The sequence below is a fragment of the Pseudoliparis swirei genome, chromosome 22 (assembly GCF_029220125.1).
Source record: "Pseudoliparis swirei isolate HS2019 ecotype Mariana Trench chromosome 22, NWPU_hadal_v1, whole genome shotgun sequence".
Classification (NCBI taxonomy): domain Eukaryota; kingdom Metazoa; phylum Chordata; class Actinopteri; order Perciformes; family Liparidae; genus Pseudoliparis; species Pseudoliparis swirei.
In genome coordinates, this window is record NC_079409.1 from 1045689 (window position 1) to 1065066 (window position 19378).

General features: G+C 51.1%; 2 protein-coding genes across 2 annotated transcripts; both read left to right on the forward strand.

Moving 5' to 3' along the window:
* The first annotated feature begins 539 nt into the window (after window positions 1–539).
* LOC130213184 (uncharacterized) lies at window positions 540–4912 on the forward strand. Its single transcript, XM_056444650.1, is given in 6 exon segments — window positions 540–780; window positions 920–1054; window positions 1271–1737; window positions 3602–4072; window positions 4175–4383; window positions 4535–4912. Coding segments are annotated over 6 exon segments (1527 nt in total). The 5' UTR covers window positions 540–641; the 3' UTR covers window positions 4641–4912.
* Window positions 4913–7032: 2120 nt separating this feature from the next.
* On the forward strand, window positions 7033–17872 carry plekho1b (pleckstrin homology domain containing, family O member 1b). Its single transcript, XM_056443945.1, has 6 exons — window positions 7033–7252; window positions 8847–8993; window positions 11325–11471; window positions 12681–12785; window positions 13697–13795; window positions 14496–17872. Exons 1-6 carry the CDS (start codon window positions 7226–7228, stop codon window positions 15255–15257), a joined length of 1287 nt encoding a protein of 428 aa, XP_056299920.1. The 5' UTR covers window positions 7033–7225; the 3' UTR covers window positions 15258–17872.
* Window positions 17873–19378: the final 1506 nt, after the last annotated feature.

Here is a 19378-nt window from a genome sequence, read left to right on the forward strand (position 1 = left end):
TTAAAGTATATACAAGAGGAATGGCTATATACAGTGGCTGTGAAACAGTAGTGCCAGAAGAAGTGGAGAGTGCGAGAAGTGCAGGGATAAATATATAAATATATATGCTACAGTGGGTTATTGTTTAGTAGTGAGACGGCGAGGGGGAAGAAACTGTTTTTGTGTCTCGAGATTTTGGCGAACAGGGATCTGTCGCGTCTGCCAGAGGGGAGGAGTTTAAATAGTTTGTGTCCGGGGTGGGAGGAGTCTGCAGTGATTTTTTCAGTAATGAGTAACAGGTAGAGAAGTGGACAGGAAATGTACTTCATGAAACCCAGAAGTCACTTTGATACATTATGTATATAATTACATATATATGTATATAAATGCATATATATATGTATATAAATTCTAATGGAGCAGCACATGACTGCTCTTACTGTACAGAAACATCAACATGTCAACGTACAGTAAAAACCTCCATCAGTACTCCATCAGTACTCTCTGGTAGCCCATATGATGAGTGGTTCTTGGAGAACATGTGTTCCACTGATCCTTCCGGTTCTCTAACTGATCCCAGAGCAGCTCTGATAATCTGCTCTAATCTGCTAATCTCCCCCCCCCTCCCAGCTCAGCTTCTCCTCAGTCTGCTCTGACCAGCCATGAGAGCTGCAGCTCCCGGAGGGTTCCTAGTGCTCCCCTGGACCACCGGCGGCTCGGACCCAGACCTGGACCCGCTGGAGGAGGCCTGGGGGGGGGCGCTGCTCCGGACCGGAGCTCTGCTGGGACTCACTGTGATCTGTAAGGCTCATGAAGGATCTGGTGTACTGCTACAAGTATGTGTATGTACAAGTATACAGGTATACAAGTGTACATGTGTATCTATCTGTACAAGTATACAAGTGTACATGTGTATCTATCTGTGTGTGTGTGTGTGTAGGCGTTGCCGTGGTGAGGAGGTGGGTCGCAGGGGGCGTGTGCCGCTGCTCCTCTCGTCTCGATGGCCTCACGGCTCTGATCACTTGAGCGAACACCGGCATCGGGAAGGAGACGAGCCGGGAGCTGGCCCGCCGAGGTGAGGGGCGCTTCATTCAGGGCCCGCCGAGGTGAGGGGCGCTTCATTCAGGGCCCGCCGAGGTGAGGGGCGCTTCATTCAGGGCCCGCCGAGGTGAGGGGCGCTTCATTCAGGGCCCGCCGAGGTGAGGGGCGCTTCATTCAGGGCCCGGGTGGAGAGGGAAGTGTTTGATTCGTTCAGGGCCCGGGTGGTGATGGGCGTGTTTGATTCGTTCAGGGGCCCGGGTGGTGATGGCGTGCAGGGACTTGGTCCGGGCCGAGCAGGCCGCCCTGGAGGTCCGGCGCTCCTCGGGGAACCAGAACGTGGTCTCCAGGCATCTGGACCTCGGGTCGCTCTCCTCCGTCACGCAGTTCGCCAAAGACTTCACGGACAGAGAGGAGCGGCTGGACGTCCTCATCAACAACGCAGGTGAGCCACCCGTCTGTCTCCACCCGTCTGCCTCCACCCGTCTGTCTCCACCCGTCTGCCTCCACCCGTCTGTCTCCACCCGTCTGTCTCCACCCGTCTGCCTCCACCCGTCTGTCTCCACCCGTCTGTCTCCACCTGTCTGCCTCCACCCGTCTGTCTCCACCCGTCTGCCTCCACCCGTCTGTCTCCACCCGTCTGCCTCCACCCGTCTGTCTCCACCCGTCTGCCTCCACCCGTCTGTCTCCACCCGTCTGCCTCACCCGTCTGCCTCACCCGTCTGTCTCCACCCGCCTGTCTCCACCCGCCTGTCTCCACCCGCCTGTCTCCACCCGTCTGTCTCCACCCGCTGTCTCCACCCGCCTGTCTCCACCCGCCTGTCTCTACCCGCCTGTCTCCACCCGTCTGTCTCCACCCGTCTGTCTCCACCCGTCTGTCTCTACCCGTCTGTCTCCACCCGTCTGTCTCTACCCGTCTGTCTCTACCCGTCTGTCGCTACCTGTCTGTCTCCACCCGTCTGTCTCCACCCGTCTGTCTCCACCCGTCTGTCTCCACCCGTCTGCCTCCACCCGTCTGTCTCCACCCGTCTGCCTCCACCGCCTCACCGTCTGTCTCCACCCGTCTGCCTCCACCCGTCTGTCTCCACCCGTCTGCCTCCACCCGTCTGTCTCCACCCGTCTGCCTCCACCCGTCTGTCTCCACCCGTCTGTCTCCACCCGTCTGTCTCCACCCGTCTGTCTCCACCCGTCTGTCTCCACCCGTCTGTCTCCACCCGTCTGTCTCCACCCGTCTGTCTCCACCCGTCTGTCTCTACCCGTCTGTCTCCACCCGTCTGTCTCCACCCGTCTGTCTCTACCCGTCTGTCTCTACCCGTCTGTCTCCACCCGTCTGTCTCCACCCGTCTGTCTCCACCCGTCTGTCTCCACCCGTCTGTCTCTACCCGTCTGTCTCTACCCGTCTGTCTCCACCCGTCTGTCGCTACCCGTCTGTCTCCACCCGTCTGTCTCCACCCGTCTGTCTCTACCCGTCTGTCTCCACCCGTCTGTCTCTACCCGTCTGTCTCTACCCGTCTGTCGCTACCTGTCTGTCTCCACCCGTCTGTCTCTACCCGTCTGTCTCTACCCGTCTGTCTCCACCCGTCTGTCTCTACCCGTCTGTCTCCACCCGTCTGTCTCCACCCGTCTGTCTCCACCCGTCTGTCTCTACCCATCTGTCTCCACCCGTCTGTCTCTACCCGTCTGTCTCTACCGTCTGTCTCTACCGTCTGTCTCCACCCGTCTGTCTCCACCGTCTGTCTCCACCCGTCTGTCTCCACCCGTCTGTCTCCACCCATCTGTCTCCACCGTCTGTCTCCACCGTCTGTCTCCACCCGTCTGTCTCCACCCGTCTGTCTCCACCCGTCTGTCTCTACCCGTCTGTCTCCACCCGTCTGTCTCTACCCGTCTGTCTCCACCCGTCTGTCTCTACCCGTCTGTCTCTACCCGTCTGTCGCTACCTGTCTGTCTCCACCCGTCTGTCTCCACCCGTCTGTCTCTACCTGTCTGTCTCCACCCGTCTGTCTCTACCTGTCTGTCTCCACCCGTCTGTCTCTACCTGTCTGTCTCTACCCGTCTGTCTCTACCCGTCTGTCTCCACCCGTCTGTCTCTACCTGTCTGTCTCTACCTGTCTGTCTCTACCTGTCTGTCTCCACCCGTCTGTCTCTACCTGTCTGTCTCTACCTGTCTGTCTCCACCCGTCTGTCTCTACCTGTCTGTCTCCACCCGTCTGTCTCTACCTGTCTGTCTGCACCCGTGATGATGTCTCTACCTGTCTGTCTCCACCCAGTCTGTCTCTACCTGTCTGTCTCCACCCGTCTGTCTCTGACCGCTCTGTCTCTACCTGTCTGTCTCTACCGTGTCATCCATCGCCCACAAAGGGGGTACGACCTCTGACCCCTGACATCTGACCCCTGACCTGACCTCTGACCTTTAATGTCTGTTTCAGGCCGCTCGACTGTCTCTGACCTGTCTGTCTCTACCTGTCTGTCTCTGGACCGTCTGTCAGAGCTGGCCTGTCTGTCTCCACCTGCTGTCTCAGACCAGTCTGTCTCCAGCCCGCCTGTCAACACCCAGGTCCCCCAACACCTGTCCCCCAACACCCAGGATCCCCCCAACACCCAGGGTCCCCCCAACACCCAGGATCCCCCCAACACCCAGGGTCCCCCAACACCCAGGATCTCAAGATCCCCACCCAGGATCCCCCCAACCAGGATCCCCCCAGGGTCCCCAACACCCAGGATCCCCCAACACCCAGGATCCCCCAACACCCAGGATCCCCCAACACCCAGGATCCCCAGGGTCCCCCAACACCCAGGGATCCCCAACACCCAGGATCCCCCCAACACCCAGGATCCCACAACACCCAGGATCCCCCAACACCCAGGATCCCCCAACACCCAGGATCCCCCCAACACCCAGGATCCCCCAACACCCAGGATCCCCCCAACACCCAGGGTCCCCCAACACCCAGGATCCCCCAACACCCAGGATCCCCCAACACCCAGGGTCCCCCAACACCCAGGATCCCCCAACACCCAGGATCCCCCCAACACCCAGGGTCCCCCAACACCCAGGGTCCCCCCAACACCCAGGGTCCCCCCCAACACTCAGGGTCCCCTCCTGACTGGACCCCCAGGAGCTGGATCCTGGCCCCCATCCTGACCCGGGTGTCTCCCTTCAGGCTCCGGCGTGTCGGCCTTCTGTCTCCACCCGGGGGTGATCCGGACCCAACTGGGTCGCCACGTCGAGGGCTGGTTCCCCCTGCTGGGGGCCCTGCTGAGACTCCCCTCCCTGCTGCTCATGAAGACCCCCAGGGAGGGCTGCCAGACCACCTTGTACTGCGCCCTGACGCCGGGGCTGGACAGCCAATCAGGGCGCTACTTCAGGTGTGTGTGTGTGTGATGGTCCACCTGCCCCAGTGGGGACCCCTAGAGCAGTTGGTACACAATATGAAGGGTTAATGTTGTGAGCTCATCACACGGGGCGGAGCGGGACATCAAACTCACGGCTTGTTGTTGTTGTTGTCGTCGTCGTCAGTGACTGTGCGGAGAAGGAGGCGGCTCCAGAGGGGCGGGACGACGTGGTGGCCAGGAAGCTGTGGGAGGAGAGCGCCCGATTGGTCGGATTGAAGGACACCTGCTGACCTTTGACCTCTGGGATGGGCTTTATGTCCCCTTCATGTTCCCTTATGTTACTTTATGTTCCCTAGTTCCCTTCTTCATGGCTCCTTCATATATATTTATATTTATCTTCAGTCTAAATATTTAAATTTTCTGTTTGGTTTATGATAAGATTCAGAAACTTAAAGATCGAATAAATAAATTGTATTTTTCAGAATAAAGCATTTGATGTGTTCCATGTAGTCCTTGTTGCGTGAAGACATGGAACACGTTGAGTGAGTCCATGCATCTCGTCCCTGCTGGTGCTGTTGTTGTTGTTGTCGTTGATTGTCCGTAACGAGGCAGTCAGCTGATCAGCCTCCTCCTCTCAGTCTGACCCACTTTGATGAGCTCACAGTGAAACTGACTCCAGGTTAGATCCACAGCTGTGAACCGGATTACACTGATCCAGATGTGAGGATCAGGACCAGATCCAGACCGAACACATGACCCTCATTGTTTGACGGGTCTTTTAGACTTTGTGTCTTTTTAAGCTGTGAATATATATACATATATATAAATACATATATAATATGTATATATTATATTTATATATATATAAATATAATATATATACATATTATATATATATAAATATAATATATATACACTACCGTTCAAAAGTTTGGGATCACTTAGAAATGTCCTTATTTTTCAAAGAAAAGCATTGTTTTTTTCAATGAAGATAACATTAAATCAATCAGAAATACACTCTCTACATTGTTAATGTGGTAAATGACTATTCTAGGTGGAAACGTCTGGTTTCTAATGAAATATCTCCAGAGGTGTATAGAGGCCCATTTCCATCAACTATCACTCCAGTGTTCTGATGGTACATTGTGTTTGATCATCGCCTTAGAAGACTAATGGATGATTAGAAAACCCTTGAAAACCCTTGTGCAATTATGTTAGCACAGCTGAAAACTGTTTTGCTGATGAGAGAAGCTATAAAACTGGCCTTCCTTTGAGCTAGTTGATTATCTGGAGCATCACATTTGTGGGTTCGATAAGACTCTCAAAATGGCCAGAAAAAAAGAAGTTTCCTGTGAAACTCGCCAGTCTATTCTTGTTCTTAGAAATGAAGGCTATTCCATGCGAAATTGCAAAGAAACTGAAAATGTCCTCCAGCGGTGTGTACTACTCCCTTCAGAGAACAGCACCAACGGGCTCTAACCAGAGCAGAAAGAGAAGTGGGAGGCCCCGGTGCACAACTCAGCAAGAAGACAAGTACATTAGAGTCTCTAGTTTGAGAAACAGACGCCTCACAGGTCCTCAACTGGCAGCTTCTTTAAATGGTACCAGCAAAACGCCAGTGTCAACGTCGACAGTGAAGAGGCGACTCCGGGATGCTGGCCTTCTAGGCAGAGTGGCAAAGAAAAAGCCATATCTGAGACTGGCCAATGAAAAGAAAAGATTGGTATGGGCAAAAGAACACAGGCATTGGACAGAGGAAGATTGGAAAAAGGTGTTCTGGACAGATGAATCCAAGTTTGAGGTGTTTGGATCACACAGAAGAACATTTGTGATGCAGAACAGGTGAAAAGATGCTGGAAGAGTGCCTGACACCATCTGTCAAGCATGGTGGAGGTCATGTGATGGTCTGGGGCTGCTTTGGTGCTGGGAAAGTGGGAGATTGTACCAGGTAAAGGATTTTAAATAAGGAAGGCTATCACTCCATTTGGCAACGCCATGCCATACCCTGTGGGCAGCGCTTGATTGGAGCCAATGTCCTCCTCCAACAGGACAATGACCCAAAGCACACCTCCACATTGTGAAGAACTCTTGAGGGAAGAAGCAGGCAGCTTGCTGTCTGTAATGGAGTGGCCAGTCACCAGATCTCAACCATTGAGCTGTTGTGGGAGCAGCTTGACCGTATGGTCCTCAAGAAGTGCCCATCAAGCCAATCCAACTGGTGGAGGTGCTTCAGGAAGCGTGGGGTGACATTTCAACAGATTACCTCAACAAATTAACAGCTAGAATGCCAAAGGTCTGCAATGCTGGAATTGCTGCAAAAGGACCATTCTTTGACGAAAGCAAAGTTTGAAGAAAACAATTAATACTTCAAATACAAATCATTATTTCTAACCTTGTCAATGTCTTGACTATATTTTCTATACATTTTGCAACTCATTTGATAAATAAAAGTGAGTTTTCATGGAAAACACGAAATTGTCTGGGTGATCCCAAACTTTTGAACGGTAGTGTACATATTATATATATATAAAGAGGGTTGTATATAATATATATAGTGTGATGATGTATTGTATCTATAGGGTCGATAAGTGGCGCTGTTGTTCTGCCGAGGAGCCGCTGAGCCAGCGAGGGGGGGGGGGGGGAGGAACCGGACACCGACTCTCAGCGCGGCTCCTGGCCGGTCAGAGCGCATCGGAGCCCGGCGGCAGCAGCACGGAGCAGCTGGGCGACGCGGCAGAGACGCAGCCGGGATCAGCAGCTGAGGAGCGGCGGAGCTGAGGCCGACGCTCCGCTCCTCCTGCGGGGCTTCACCGGGGCTTCACCGGGGCCTCTCCGCGGGGACACAGCGAGCTGTGAAGTGGTCTAATTCAACACAATGAAGGAGAACCACTCCGGTAAACGGGTGAGTGCTCCCGGTCCTCTTTCTGCCCGTTACACGGAGCTCGAGGAACAAAAGCCTCAAGGATTATATTCAAGCTTTTATTTTGAAGGCGCAAGCAGCTTGCATTTGAGACTATACTTCCGGTTTTCAGAATAAGAGCGCTGTTGACGTCGAAACGTTTTTGTTATTATGAAGAAATTAAAAAACAAAGAGGAACGTTTAAAGTTAATAAAGAGGATCAAATGACTTTTGTGTTTCAATCTGAAGTGAAAGTTTAATTAGTTAGAGTTTTAAAATAACCATTTAACATGTATTATTATAATACATATTATACATAAAATATATAATACTATTTATTTTATCTATACATGAAGAGATATCATCATATAATAAAATAAATATATTATATCATTATATATCTGATATAAAATATCTATTATTACATTTAAATAAATATAAATATATTATTATATTATATGTAATACATTATTATATATAATATAGATAAAATACTAGGGCTGTCAATCGATTAAAATAAATTAACTAATTAATCGCACATTTTGAAATTGCGATTAATTAATCGCGATTAATCGCGCTTAAAAGTGTTTCCTTCTTTTTAAAGACAAAACTTCACACAGAGCTGTGTTTTCAAAGAGGCTCCTACATTTACAGTGCCAGCGAGGTATTTAATATCGTGGATGATAAATTGTTTCTTCAGTGAAACATCAGATTAGTAAAAAAAAAAAAGTATATTGAGACCCCATTGGTCCTGTCATCTTTACCACTGAACAGCAGAACCAGTGGCCTTGGTAACTGACTGACATTCACATATGTCACGTTCACCCTCTGGAGGCTGGGGGCATTTTATACATTTTACAAAATAAATTAAATTCGTTTAAAGTATTTTGCATGTGACACACCCCCACGTGTTCTACATCAAACATTCCAGAACAATCTCAGCTCTGAAATGAGGCTCATTGTCCTCGCGCCGTGTTCTCTGCTCTCTGACTGACAGGCTGCTAATGAGCCTCACCTGTGAGGTGGGAGGTCCTTTGTGATTTACTGAGTGTTCATTGGTTGTTTTTTCCCGAAATGTTGACAGACAAACGGATTGACCAATCACGGTGAAGGTTTCGTGTGACGAGTCTTTCCGCGCCGCGTCCCCCGACACGTCGCCCCTCCGTTCCTCTGTGTCTCAGAGGGGGAGACGGGAGGAAGGAGGAGCAGGAGGAAACCCGACTGATTCATCCACCAGTTAAACTCATTTATGCTCCTTATTTTCGCGGAGAAATAATTGTTTTAAAAACGGAAACAGTGTCAAACCGTACTGCCGCGGTTTTAAAAAATAAATAAAATTTTTTCGTTAAAATATTTTAGTGCGTTAACGCGGCCAAATTAATCGCATAGATTAACGCGTTAACGCTGACAGCCCTATAAAATACATATTATACATTGTATTATATATAATATATACATCATTATATATCATATATCAACGCCAATAGAACAGCGTCAATGGAACGTTGTCTGCAGAGAGGAGGTCCAGTGTTTGCTCACTTCGCCATGCTCTGACAGCGCTCCTCTGACAGCTTCCTGTTTCCTGTTTCCTGTCCAGGGGGCGTCGGACTCGGCGCCGCAGCACGTTCCGCCCGATAAGGTCGGCTGGATCCGGAAGTTCTGCGGGAAAGGGATCTTCAGAGAGATCTGGAGGAACCGATTCGTGGTCCTGAGGGGAGACCAGCTGTTGGTCTGCGAGAAAGAGGTGAGTCCGAGGGGGCGTGGCCTGCAGGTGGGACAGAGGGGGCGTGATCTACAACACATTGATTATAGATCCATCATGGTCGCCTCGTTGATCACCTTGGTAACGAGGTGTTGGCGTCACTCTTCATTAACCTCATTACGTAACAGATTTAAAGGGACAGTGCAGCTTTTTTATTTTATTTTTAACGTTCTGCAGGACGTTCTGCAGGACGTTCTGCATGACGTGGAGGAGTCGAGTTTCAGTCTGAGCTGCGAAAACAGAGAGCTCCAGTTTCACTGCTGCCCACACAGGGCGGAACATCCCCAGAAAACCTTTATCTGCCGCAGAACATCCTGTTGGAACCTTTATCTGCCGCAGAACGTCCTGTTGGAACCTTTATCTGCCACAGAACGTCCTGTTAGAACCTTTATCTGCCACAGAACGTCCTGTTGGAACCTTTATCAGCCGCAGAACATCCTGTTGGAACCTTTATCTGCCGCAGAACGTCCTGTTGGAACCTTTATCTGCCACAGAACATCCTGTTAGAACCTTTATCTGCCACAGAACGTCCTGTTAGAACCTTTATCTGCCACAGACCTCCTGTTGGAACCTTTATCTGCCACAGAACGTCCTGTTAGAACCTTTATCTGCCACAGAACGTCCTGTTAGAACCTTTATCTGCCACAGAACGTCCTGTTGGAACCTTTATCTGCCGCAGAACGTCCTGTTGGAACCTTTATCTGCCGCAGAACGTCCTGTTAGAACCTTTATCAGCCGCAGAACATCCTGTTAGAACCTTTATCAGCCGCAGAACATCCTGTTGGAACCTTTATCAGCCGCAGAACATCCTGTTAGAACCTTTATCTGCCACAGAACATCCTGTTGGAACCTTTATCAGCCACAGAACATCCTGTTGGAACCTTTATCAGCCACAGAACATCCTGTTAGAACCTTCCCCTGAGGATCCCGAGGGCCCAGGACGTTCCCCTGAGGATCCCGAGGGCCCGGGACGTTTTCCTGAGGATCCCGAGGGCCCAGGACGTTTCCCTGAGGATCCCGAGGGCCCGGGACGTTCCCCTGAGGAACCCGACATGTTACTGTTGGTCTCAGGTGTTTTTATCTCCGAGCTCCACAGAAACAAAGAGTTCCTCCTTTAGGTCCTCGGTTCCTCCAGACACAACTGTCACATGACCAATTGTCACATGACCAGCTGTCACATGACCAATTGTCACATGACCAGCTGTCACATGACCAACTGTCACATGACCAGCTGTCACATGACCAATTGTCACATGACCAGCTGTCACATGACCAATTGTCACATGACCAACTGTCACATGACCAGCTGTCACATGACCAATTGTCACATGACCAGCTGTCACATGACCAGCTGTCACATGACCAATTGTCACATGACCAGCTGTCACATGACCAACTGTCACATGACCAACTGTCACATGACCAGCTGTCACATGACCAATTGTCACATGACCAACTGTCACATGACCAATTGTCACATGACCAACTGTCACATGACCAACTGTCACATGACATCGACGCTCCACGACCATATTAGGGCATCTGAGCTCCAGACTTCTTCTTCTGTGGTTCATGAGAATCTGTCAGCAGTTTCACTTCCTGAGGAAACTCACTGAACTCTAAGAAGAGACGTGTGTGTGTGTGTGTGTGTGTGGATTCAGAGGAACCAAGGTTCCCCTTTCAGATTCAGGTGGATGACTTCCTGTCTGCATTAATGTAAACGTCCAACTCTTTGACATGAAATGTGTCACGAGTTCTCTGTTCTCTACATGTTCAGGTTCTCTGTTCTCTACCTGTTCAGGTTCTATGTTCTCTACATGTTCAGGTTCTCTGTTCTCTACCTGTTCAGGTTCTATGTTCTCTACATGTTCAGGTTCTCTGTTCTCTACCTGTTCAGGTTCTCTGTTCTCTACCTGCTCAGGTTCTATGTTCTCTACATGTTCAGGTTCTCTGTTCTCTACCTGTTCAGGTTCTATGTTCTCTACATGCTCAGGTTCTCTGTTCTCTACCTGCCCAGGTTCTCTGTTCTCTACCTGCTCAGGTTCTATGTTCTCTACATGTTCAGGTTCTCTGTTCTCTACCTGCTCAGGTTCTCTGTTCTCTACCTGTTCAGGTTCTCTGTTCTCTACCTGTTCGGGTTCTCTGTTCTCTACATGTTCAGGTTCTCTACATGTTCAGGTTCTCTGTTCTCTACATGTTCAGGTTCTCTGTTCTCTACATGTTCAGGTTCTCTGTTCTCTACCTGCTCAACCCTTCTTCTCTTCCTCTGTAGCGGTCTGGTTGCTAGCTTAGCATCACCTGTGTGTCCTGCAGGTGAGGGGGGCGGAGCTTGGGCGGGCCGATGAGGTTCTGGACCTGACGGACTTCGACCGCGTTGAGGAGATCCGCAAGAACAAGAGCCGGAGCAAGAAGAACCTCAGCAAGTTCAAACTGCAGCGCTGCAGCTCGCCGGGGAGCACGGTACACCTGCCTGTCTGTCTGTCTACCTGTCTGTCTACCTGTCTCTCTACCTGTCTGTCTACCTGTCTCTCTACCTGTCTGTCTACCTGTCTCTCTACCTGTCTCTACCTGTCTGTCTACCTGTCTGTCTACCTGTCTCTCTACCTGTCTGTCTACCTGTCTCTCTACCTGTCTCTCTACCTGTCTGTCTACCTGTCTGTCTACCTGTCTGTCTACCTGTCTGTCTACCTGTCTGTCTACCTGTCTGTCTACCTGTCTCTCTACCTGTCTGTCTACCTGTCTGTCTACCTGTCTCTCTACCCGTCTGTCTACCTGTCTGTCTACCTGTCTCTCTACCTGTCTGTCTACCTGTCTGTCTACCTGTCTCTCTACCTGTCTGTCTACCTGTCTCTACCTGTCTGTCTACCTGTCTCTCTACCTGTCTGTCTACCTGTCTGTCTACCTGTCTCTCTACCTGTCTGTCTACCTGCCTGTCTACCTGTCTCTACCTGTCTGTCTACCTGTCTGTCTACCTGTCTCTCTACCTGTCTGTCTGTCTGTGAGTTCATATCAGCAGCTCTACATTCGATGTGTTCCATCAGATGAAAACACCACAGAAGAAGAAATGCTCCAAATTGGTTTCATGGAGTAATGTGAGGAAGGTTACTGCCTCATCATCATCACACACACACACTCACACATACACTAGATATCTGCAGGCCATGCCACAAATACCCAGAATGCCCTGGGGAGAGATCAGGTGTCCTGCAGAAAGGTGGCCGCTTCTATCTCACACACACACACACACACACACACACACACACACACACACACACACACACACACACACACACACACACACACACACACACACACACACACACACACACACAGTGATGTGTCTCCCCCTGAGTCTGCAGGAAAGTGTGTGTGTTCTGAACTGTGAGGTCATCCAGTGTGTGATGTCTCAGAGTATTTACTGTCGCACAGAAATCAGAACCAGCTTCATGAATATTAAAAGATGCAGAATTCAGTAGACACCCCCTGGTGGTCAGGAGAGAGAATGCAGCTCTAACACATGAACCATAGACTTCTATACAACCAGAGGAGTCGCCCCCTGGTGGTCAGGAGAGAGAATGCAGCTCTAACACATGAAGCATAGACTTCTATACAACCAGAGGAGTCGCACCCTGGTGGTCAGGATCAATACAGAACCTCCGTGTGTTGCAGGTCTCTAACCTGGTGTTCCTCGCCGTCAGCCCGGAGGAGAAGGAGTCGTGGATCAGCGTCCTGAACGTCTCCATCACACGAGCCAAAAACAAGATCCTGGACGAGGTTTGGAGGGAAATGTTTGCGATGAAACGCGACGTCTCTTTAAATATGTGAATGAGTCTGAGAAGTTTACCTGCTGACCAGCGAGTTGTTTTGTTGGTTTGAAGCATGGAACACCGTCAGGGTTTAAGTATTTGAAGAGTCTCTTCTCTGTGGCTCAGAACGTTGTGTTTATTTCTGTCCGCAGTAACAGGAAGTGTGTCAGAGCGACATTCAGTCAGCAACATTCACCTCTCCCACCAGTCAATACCCTGATCAATATTCTGATCAATACCCTGATCAATACCGTGATCAATATCTTAACTTCTTGATCATGTGACTCCATACATTTCATCACATCGCCCTCTGCTGGACTTCAGAGGAGCTGCAGCTTCCAGCTCAGAGGTTCCTCAGGGCGCCATCCTGGGCCCCTTAAAGGGACAGTGCACCCTTCCTTCTGTAGAACAGTAGCAGGTGTGTTGTTGTTTACAGGTGACAGTAGAAGGTGTGTTGTTGTTTACAGGTGACAGTAGCAGGTGTGTTGTTTACAGGTGACAGTAGCAGGTGTGTTGTTGTTTACAGGTGACAGTAGAAGGTGCGTTGTTGTTTACAGGTGACAGTAGCAGGTGTGTTGTTGTTTACAGGTGACAGTAGAAGGTGCGTTGTTGTTTACAGGTGACAGTAGCAGGTGTGTTGTTGTTTACAGGTGACAGTAGAAGGTGTGTTGTTGTTGTTTACAGGTGACAGTAGAAGGTGTGTTGTTGTTTACAGGTGACAGTAGCAGGTGTGTTGTTGTTTACAGGTGACAGTAGAAGGTGTGTTGTTGTTGTTTACAGGTGACAGTAGAAGGTGTGTTGTTGTTGTTTACAGGTGACAGTAGCAGGTGTGTTGTTGTTTACAGGTGACAGTAGAAGGTGTGTTGTTGTTGTTTACAGGTGACAGTAGAAGACTCTCAGCTGTCTCATCTGACCCGGGACCGAGTGAAGATCCCTCAGAGCCGCCGGCTGCCGACCAGAGCTCACCTGCTGGCCGTGGTCCGTCTGGTCCTCAACACCACATGACTGGAGCTCCTGAGAGGAGAACCACGTGGTCCTGAGAGAACCACCTGGTCCTGAGAGAACCACGTGGTCCTAAGAGAACCACGTGGTCCTGAGAGAACCACCTGGTCCTGAGAGAACCACCTGGTCCTGAGAGAACCACGTGGTCCTGAGAGAACCACCTGGTCCTGAGAGAACCACCTGGTCCTGAGAGAACCACCTGGTCCTGAGAGAACCACCTGGTCCTGAGAGAACCACGTGGTCCTAAGAGAACCACCTGGTCCTGAGAGAACCACCTGGTCCTAAGAGAACCACCTGGTCCTGAGAGAACCACCTGGTCCTAAGAGAACCACCTGGTCCTGAGAGAACCACGTGGTCCTGAGAGAACCACCTGGTCCTGAGAGAACCACCTGGTCCTAAGAGAACCACGTGGTCCTGAGAGAACCACCTGGTCCTGAGAGAACCACCTGGTCCTAAGAGAACCACCTGGTCCTGAGAGAACCACGTGGTCCTGAGAGAACCACCTGGTCCTGAGAGAACCACCTGGTCCTAAGAGAACCACGTGGTTCTCTAAGACCTGGAAGAGGTGCTCCAAACTAGGGAGTCTCCTGGTTAAGTCCGAAGCTCCAGAACCAGCACAGGACGTAGACCGTGATGCGGTCTGGAGGTCTGAGTGGTTCTTCCTCCTCCCCCCCAGGCCTTCTCTTCCTCAGACGGGATGCTGACTGTGGACCTGATCCAGGAGGAGGCTCCGCCTCCCCGGGGAGCAGACGGCCGCGACAGGTTCAGGGTCGACTCGGACAAAACAACGTCCCACCTCGGCCCCGATTGTCCCAGGTCCAAAACCGACGGCGCTCTCTCCGCCGGGACCGCCGAGGCTTCTGGGAAGTCCCAGAGCCTCCCCCGGGAGGCGGCGGCGGTGCGGGAGCCGACGGGCCGGACCCGGTCAGGGGGGCGCCACGCCTCCATGGACGAGACCCTAAAGCACCCGGGCGGCGCCACGGCGTCCGTCAGCCGGCTGCAGGAGATGATCCGCCACAAGCTGGAGGAGACGGAGCGGCTGCTGGGGGAGGCGCAGGGGGAGGCGTCGGGGGAGGCCAGGGAGCGGGGCAGGGTGAAGGGGAAGGAGGCGACTGAAGCCGAGCGGCTCCTGAGGGAGGCGGCGGCGACCTGGAACCAGGCCCAGAAGGTGCTGGAGGAGGTGAAGGAGCTGAGGGCTTTGTGCCGGCAGCTGGACGCTCCGCCCCCCCTCAGCCCCGCCCCCCCTCAGCCGGTCCAACAACAGCACCAAACTAAACCAGGACCGGAAGAGCCTCATGTGAGTGGACTCCGTCTGGGACCGAGGTCCAGACCAGAACTCGTTGGACTTCAGGCGACGCTGCTGGGATCCGGACCACCACCTGAAGAACTCCTGGACCACGAGCTCAACCAACGTCTCCACGGAAACCTCAGAGGTTAAGAAAACAAAACAAAACATCCATCCATCCATTGTCATCCGCTTATTCCGGGTCGGTCTCAGGCAGCAGACCCAGACTCCCTCTCACCCGCTACGTGTTCCCTCTCATTCTGGGGGTCCCGAGGCGTTCACAGGCCAGCCGGGAGATAGAATCTCTCCAGTGTGTCCTGGGTCTTCCCCGGGGTCTCCTCCCATTGGACGAGCATGGAAAATCTCTAAAGGGAGGCGTCCAGGAGGCCTCCTCCATCTCCCTCCATTCTCCTCCATCTGAGCCTCACTCGTCAACAAGACCCAGAGGTACTTGAACTCCTCCGCTCGGGGCGCTCTGCCCCACCTGGAGGACCAGGCCCCCGGTTCCCTCAGAGCACCACCCCCTCAGGTGGAGGTGCTGACTCTCGTCCCGCCGCTTCACACTCGGCTGCAAAACGCCCAGTGAGCGCCGGAGGTCACGGTCAGAGGTCAACAGGAACACATCCTCTGAGAACAGCAGGGAGGCGATCCCGAGACCCCCTGACCTGCTCCACCCAAACCGGACCTGCTCCACCCAAACCGGACCTGCTCCACCCCCAGGCTGCTCCTAGATGTCCATGAGTCACAAACAGGACGGTGGTGGAGGGCCGCCCGGTGAGGCCGACGCCCACTGGGACCGTGTCTGACTTCATGCCGAGGATGTGAACACAGCTCCTACTGCAGGGTACAGAGACCGGAGAGCCCGTAGCAACGGGTCCGGAACCCCAGACCCCCGCAGCCCCCCCACAACAACCCCCGAGGGACCCGGTCCAAAGCTTTCTCCAAGTCCACAAAGCACATGTAGACTGGTTGGGCTCCCAGGACCCCTCCAGGACCCCTCCAGGACCCGTGTGAGGGTGAAGAGCTGGTCTTCAAGAACAAAACAAAACGTGCCAAGACCAGAGTCCACGTCGTCCTTTAGTCTCGTTTGACTTCTGTTTGAATCCAAAACCCCAAATCATTAAAACACCTGAGACCAACTTGATTAGACCACCAAGACCCAACAAGACCACCACCCAACAAGACCACACAAGACAAGACGCAACAAGACCACCAAGACCCAACAAGACCACCAAGACAAGACGCAACAAGACCCACCAAGACAAGCAACAAGACCACCAAGACAAGACGCAACAAGACCACCAAGACAAGACCACCAAGACGCAACAAGACCACCAAGACCCAACAAGACCACCAAGACCCAACAAGACAAGACGCAACAAGACCCAACAAGACAAGACGCAACAAGACCACCAAGACAAGAAGCAACAAGACCAAGACAAGAAGCAACAAGACCACCAAGACCCAACTACACCACCAAGACCCAACAAGACAAGACGCAACAAGACCCACCAAGACAAGACGCAACAAGACCACCAAGACAAGACCACCGAGACCCAACAAGACCACCAAGACAAGACCACCAAGACAAGAAGCAACAAGACCCACCAAGACAAGCAACAAGACCACCAAGACAAGACGCAACAAGACCACCAAGACCCAACAAGACCACCAAGACAAGAAGCAACAAGACCCAACAAGACCACCAAGACAAGACCACCAAGACAAGAAGCAACAAGACCAACAAGACCACCAAGACAAGACGCAACAAGACCACCAAGACAAGAAGCAACAAGACCACCAAGACAAGACCAACAAGACCCACAAGACGCAACAAGACCACCAGGACCCACCAAGACCACAAAGACCCAACAAGACCACCAAGACAAGAAGCAACAAGACCACCAAGACCCAACAAGACAAGACCAACAAGACCACCAAGACCCAACAGGACCCACCAAGACCACCAGGACCCACCAAGACCACCAAGACAAGAAGCAACAAGACCAACAAGTCTTTGATTGTTCGTCTCTTCACATCAGGACTAGCTAACGGAGCTAACGGAGCTAACGAAGCTACAACCCGAGAGAAACTAAATCTGAAACTGAACACAATAAAAAAACAAAGCAAGCAAGCTAGCATGAATTAGCCGATACTGGCAAGCTAATGCTAACATAGCATCCTCGCTCCCGTGCTGCTATGCTATCCAGTAGCTTCTAGCCAACAAACAGAACATCCTTCACACAAGACGATCAAAGTCTAAATAATCAACGATCATAAAAGTCTTTTTCTCAAAGACGTAAAAACATTTCAGATTTATTTATTATTTTAAGATTAATTATTATTTGTACTTTTCACGTTTTATTCAAACATTTGATCCACATTGAATTCTGAAGTCCTGATGGTGTGTCCTGCTCAGAGGCACGCGGGCAGCTCTCCTGACATCGAGCTTCAGAGATACACTTTATTTTTGGACCCATAAGCAGAAGAAACTTTTACTGGAAGTTTATTTTTGAAAGAAACATTCAGAGTTTTGTATTTTACGGTTTTCTGAAAGAATAAATTCATTTAAAATCCGTTTTTTACAGATTCAACGCAGTCGAGTCCGAATAAAAGAATCCCAGTTCAAGTTTTTTTATAACTTTACACTTAAATATTTTTAATGTTTGTGATGAAGCTCTGATTGTAAACAGATTGTTGTTGTTTTCATTTCATGGTTTGAAAATTAATTAAATTATTGCACAAAATAAAGACTTTGTTTAAACGTTCTTTCTTTTGACTTTCTCCACCAACCAAAGTGTGAAAGGACGTTTAGAAATGTCCCCGAGGGCTTCCGTCTGCCAGAGGGCATCATGGGAGATGTAGTCCTGCTGGAATAAAGACCTGCAAACTGAACCTGGATCAGTCTCATTGACCCGTGTGTGTGTGTGTATTTGTGTGTCTGTATTTGTGTGTGTGTGTATTTGTGTGTGTGTATTTGTGTGTGTTGGTTACTTGTCGACATTTTTTTCATGCAAAACGTCTCAACTTGTTTCCGTGGCAACGGAGCAGCCAGGTGTGCACAGGTGTGAGGGGGCGGAGCTTAGAGAGACATTTGTTGGAATAGATCTACACTGTAAACTATTCACACACACACAGGTCAGTGAGACGACCTCAAACTGTTTAAATGTGTGTGTGTATACGTGTGTGCGAGCAGAACTTATTGATTACTCAGGAACACGTCACATGACCTCTGACCTGGTCCAGCTGAGTGACCTCACGGCGTGTTGACATGATGACGTCATCGTTAACGGTATTGATTGCCGATCAGAAGCTTCTGGATTTGTAGAAAGTTTCAATAACAAAGAGGATCAAAACTTTATTGAAAAACAAGAAATACACAAATTAAATGAACAGATTCAAAGAGAGTCAGAGACCAGGACCACATAGACCAGGACCAGGACCGCATAGACCAGGACCACATAGACCAGGACCACATAGACCAGGACCACATAGACCAGGACCACATAGACCAGGACCACGACCACATAGACCAGGACCAGGACCGCATAGACCAGGACCACATAGACCAGGACCACATAGACCAGGACCACATAGACCAGGACCACATAGACCAGGACCACGACCACATAGACCAGGACCAGGACCACATAGACCAGGACCACGACCACATAGACCAGGACCAGGACCGCATAGACCAGGACCACATAGACCAGGACCACATAGACCAGGACCACATAGACCAGGACCACATAGACCAGGACCACATAGACCAGGACCACATAGACCACGACCACATAGACCAGGACCAGGACCGCATAGACCAGGACCACATAGACCAGGACCACATAGACCAGGACCACATAGACCACGACCACATGGACCAGGACCACATAGACCAGGACCAGGACCGCATAGACCAGGACCACATAGACCAGGACCACATAGACCAGGACCACATAGACCAGGACCAGGACCGCATAGACCAGGACCGCATAGACCAGGACCACATAGACCAGGACCACATAGACCACGACCACATAGACCAGGACCAGGACCACATAGACCAGGACCACGACCACATAGACCACGACCACATAGACCAGGACCAGGACCACATAGACCAGGACCACGACCACATAGACCAGGACCACGACCACATAGACCAGGACCGCATAGACCAGGACCACATAGACCAGGACCACATAGACCAGGACCACATAGACCAGGACCACATAGACCACGACCACATAGACCAGGACCACATAGACCAG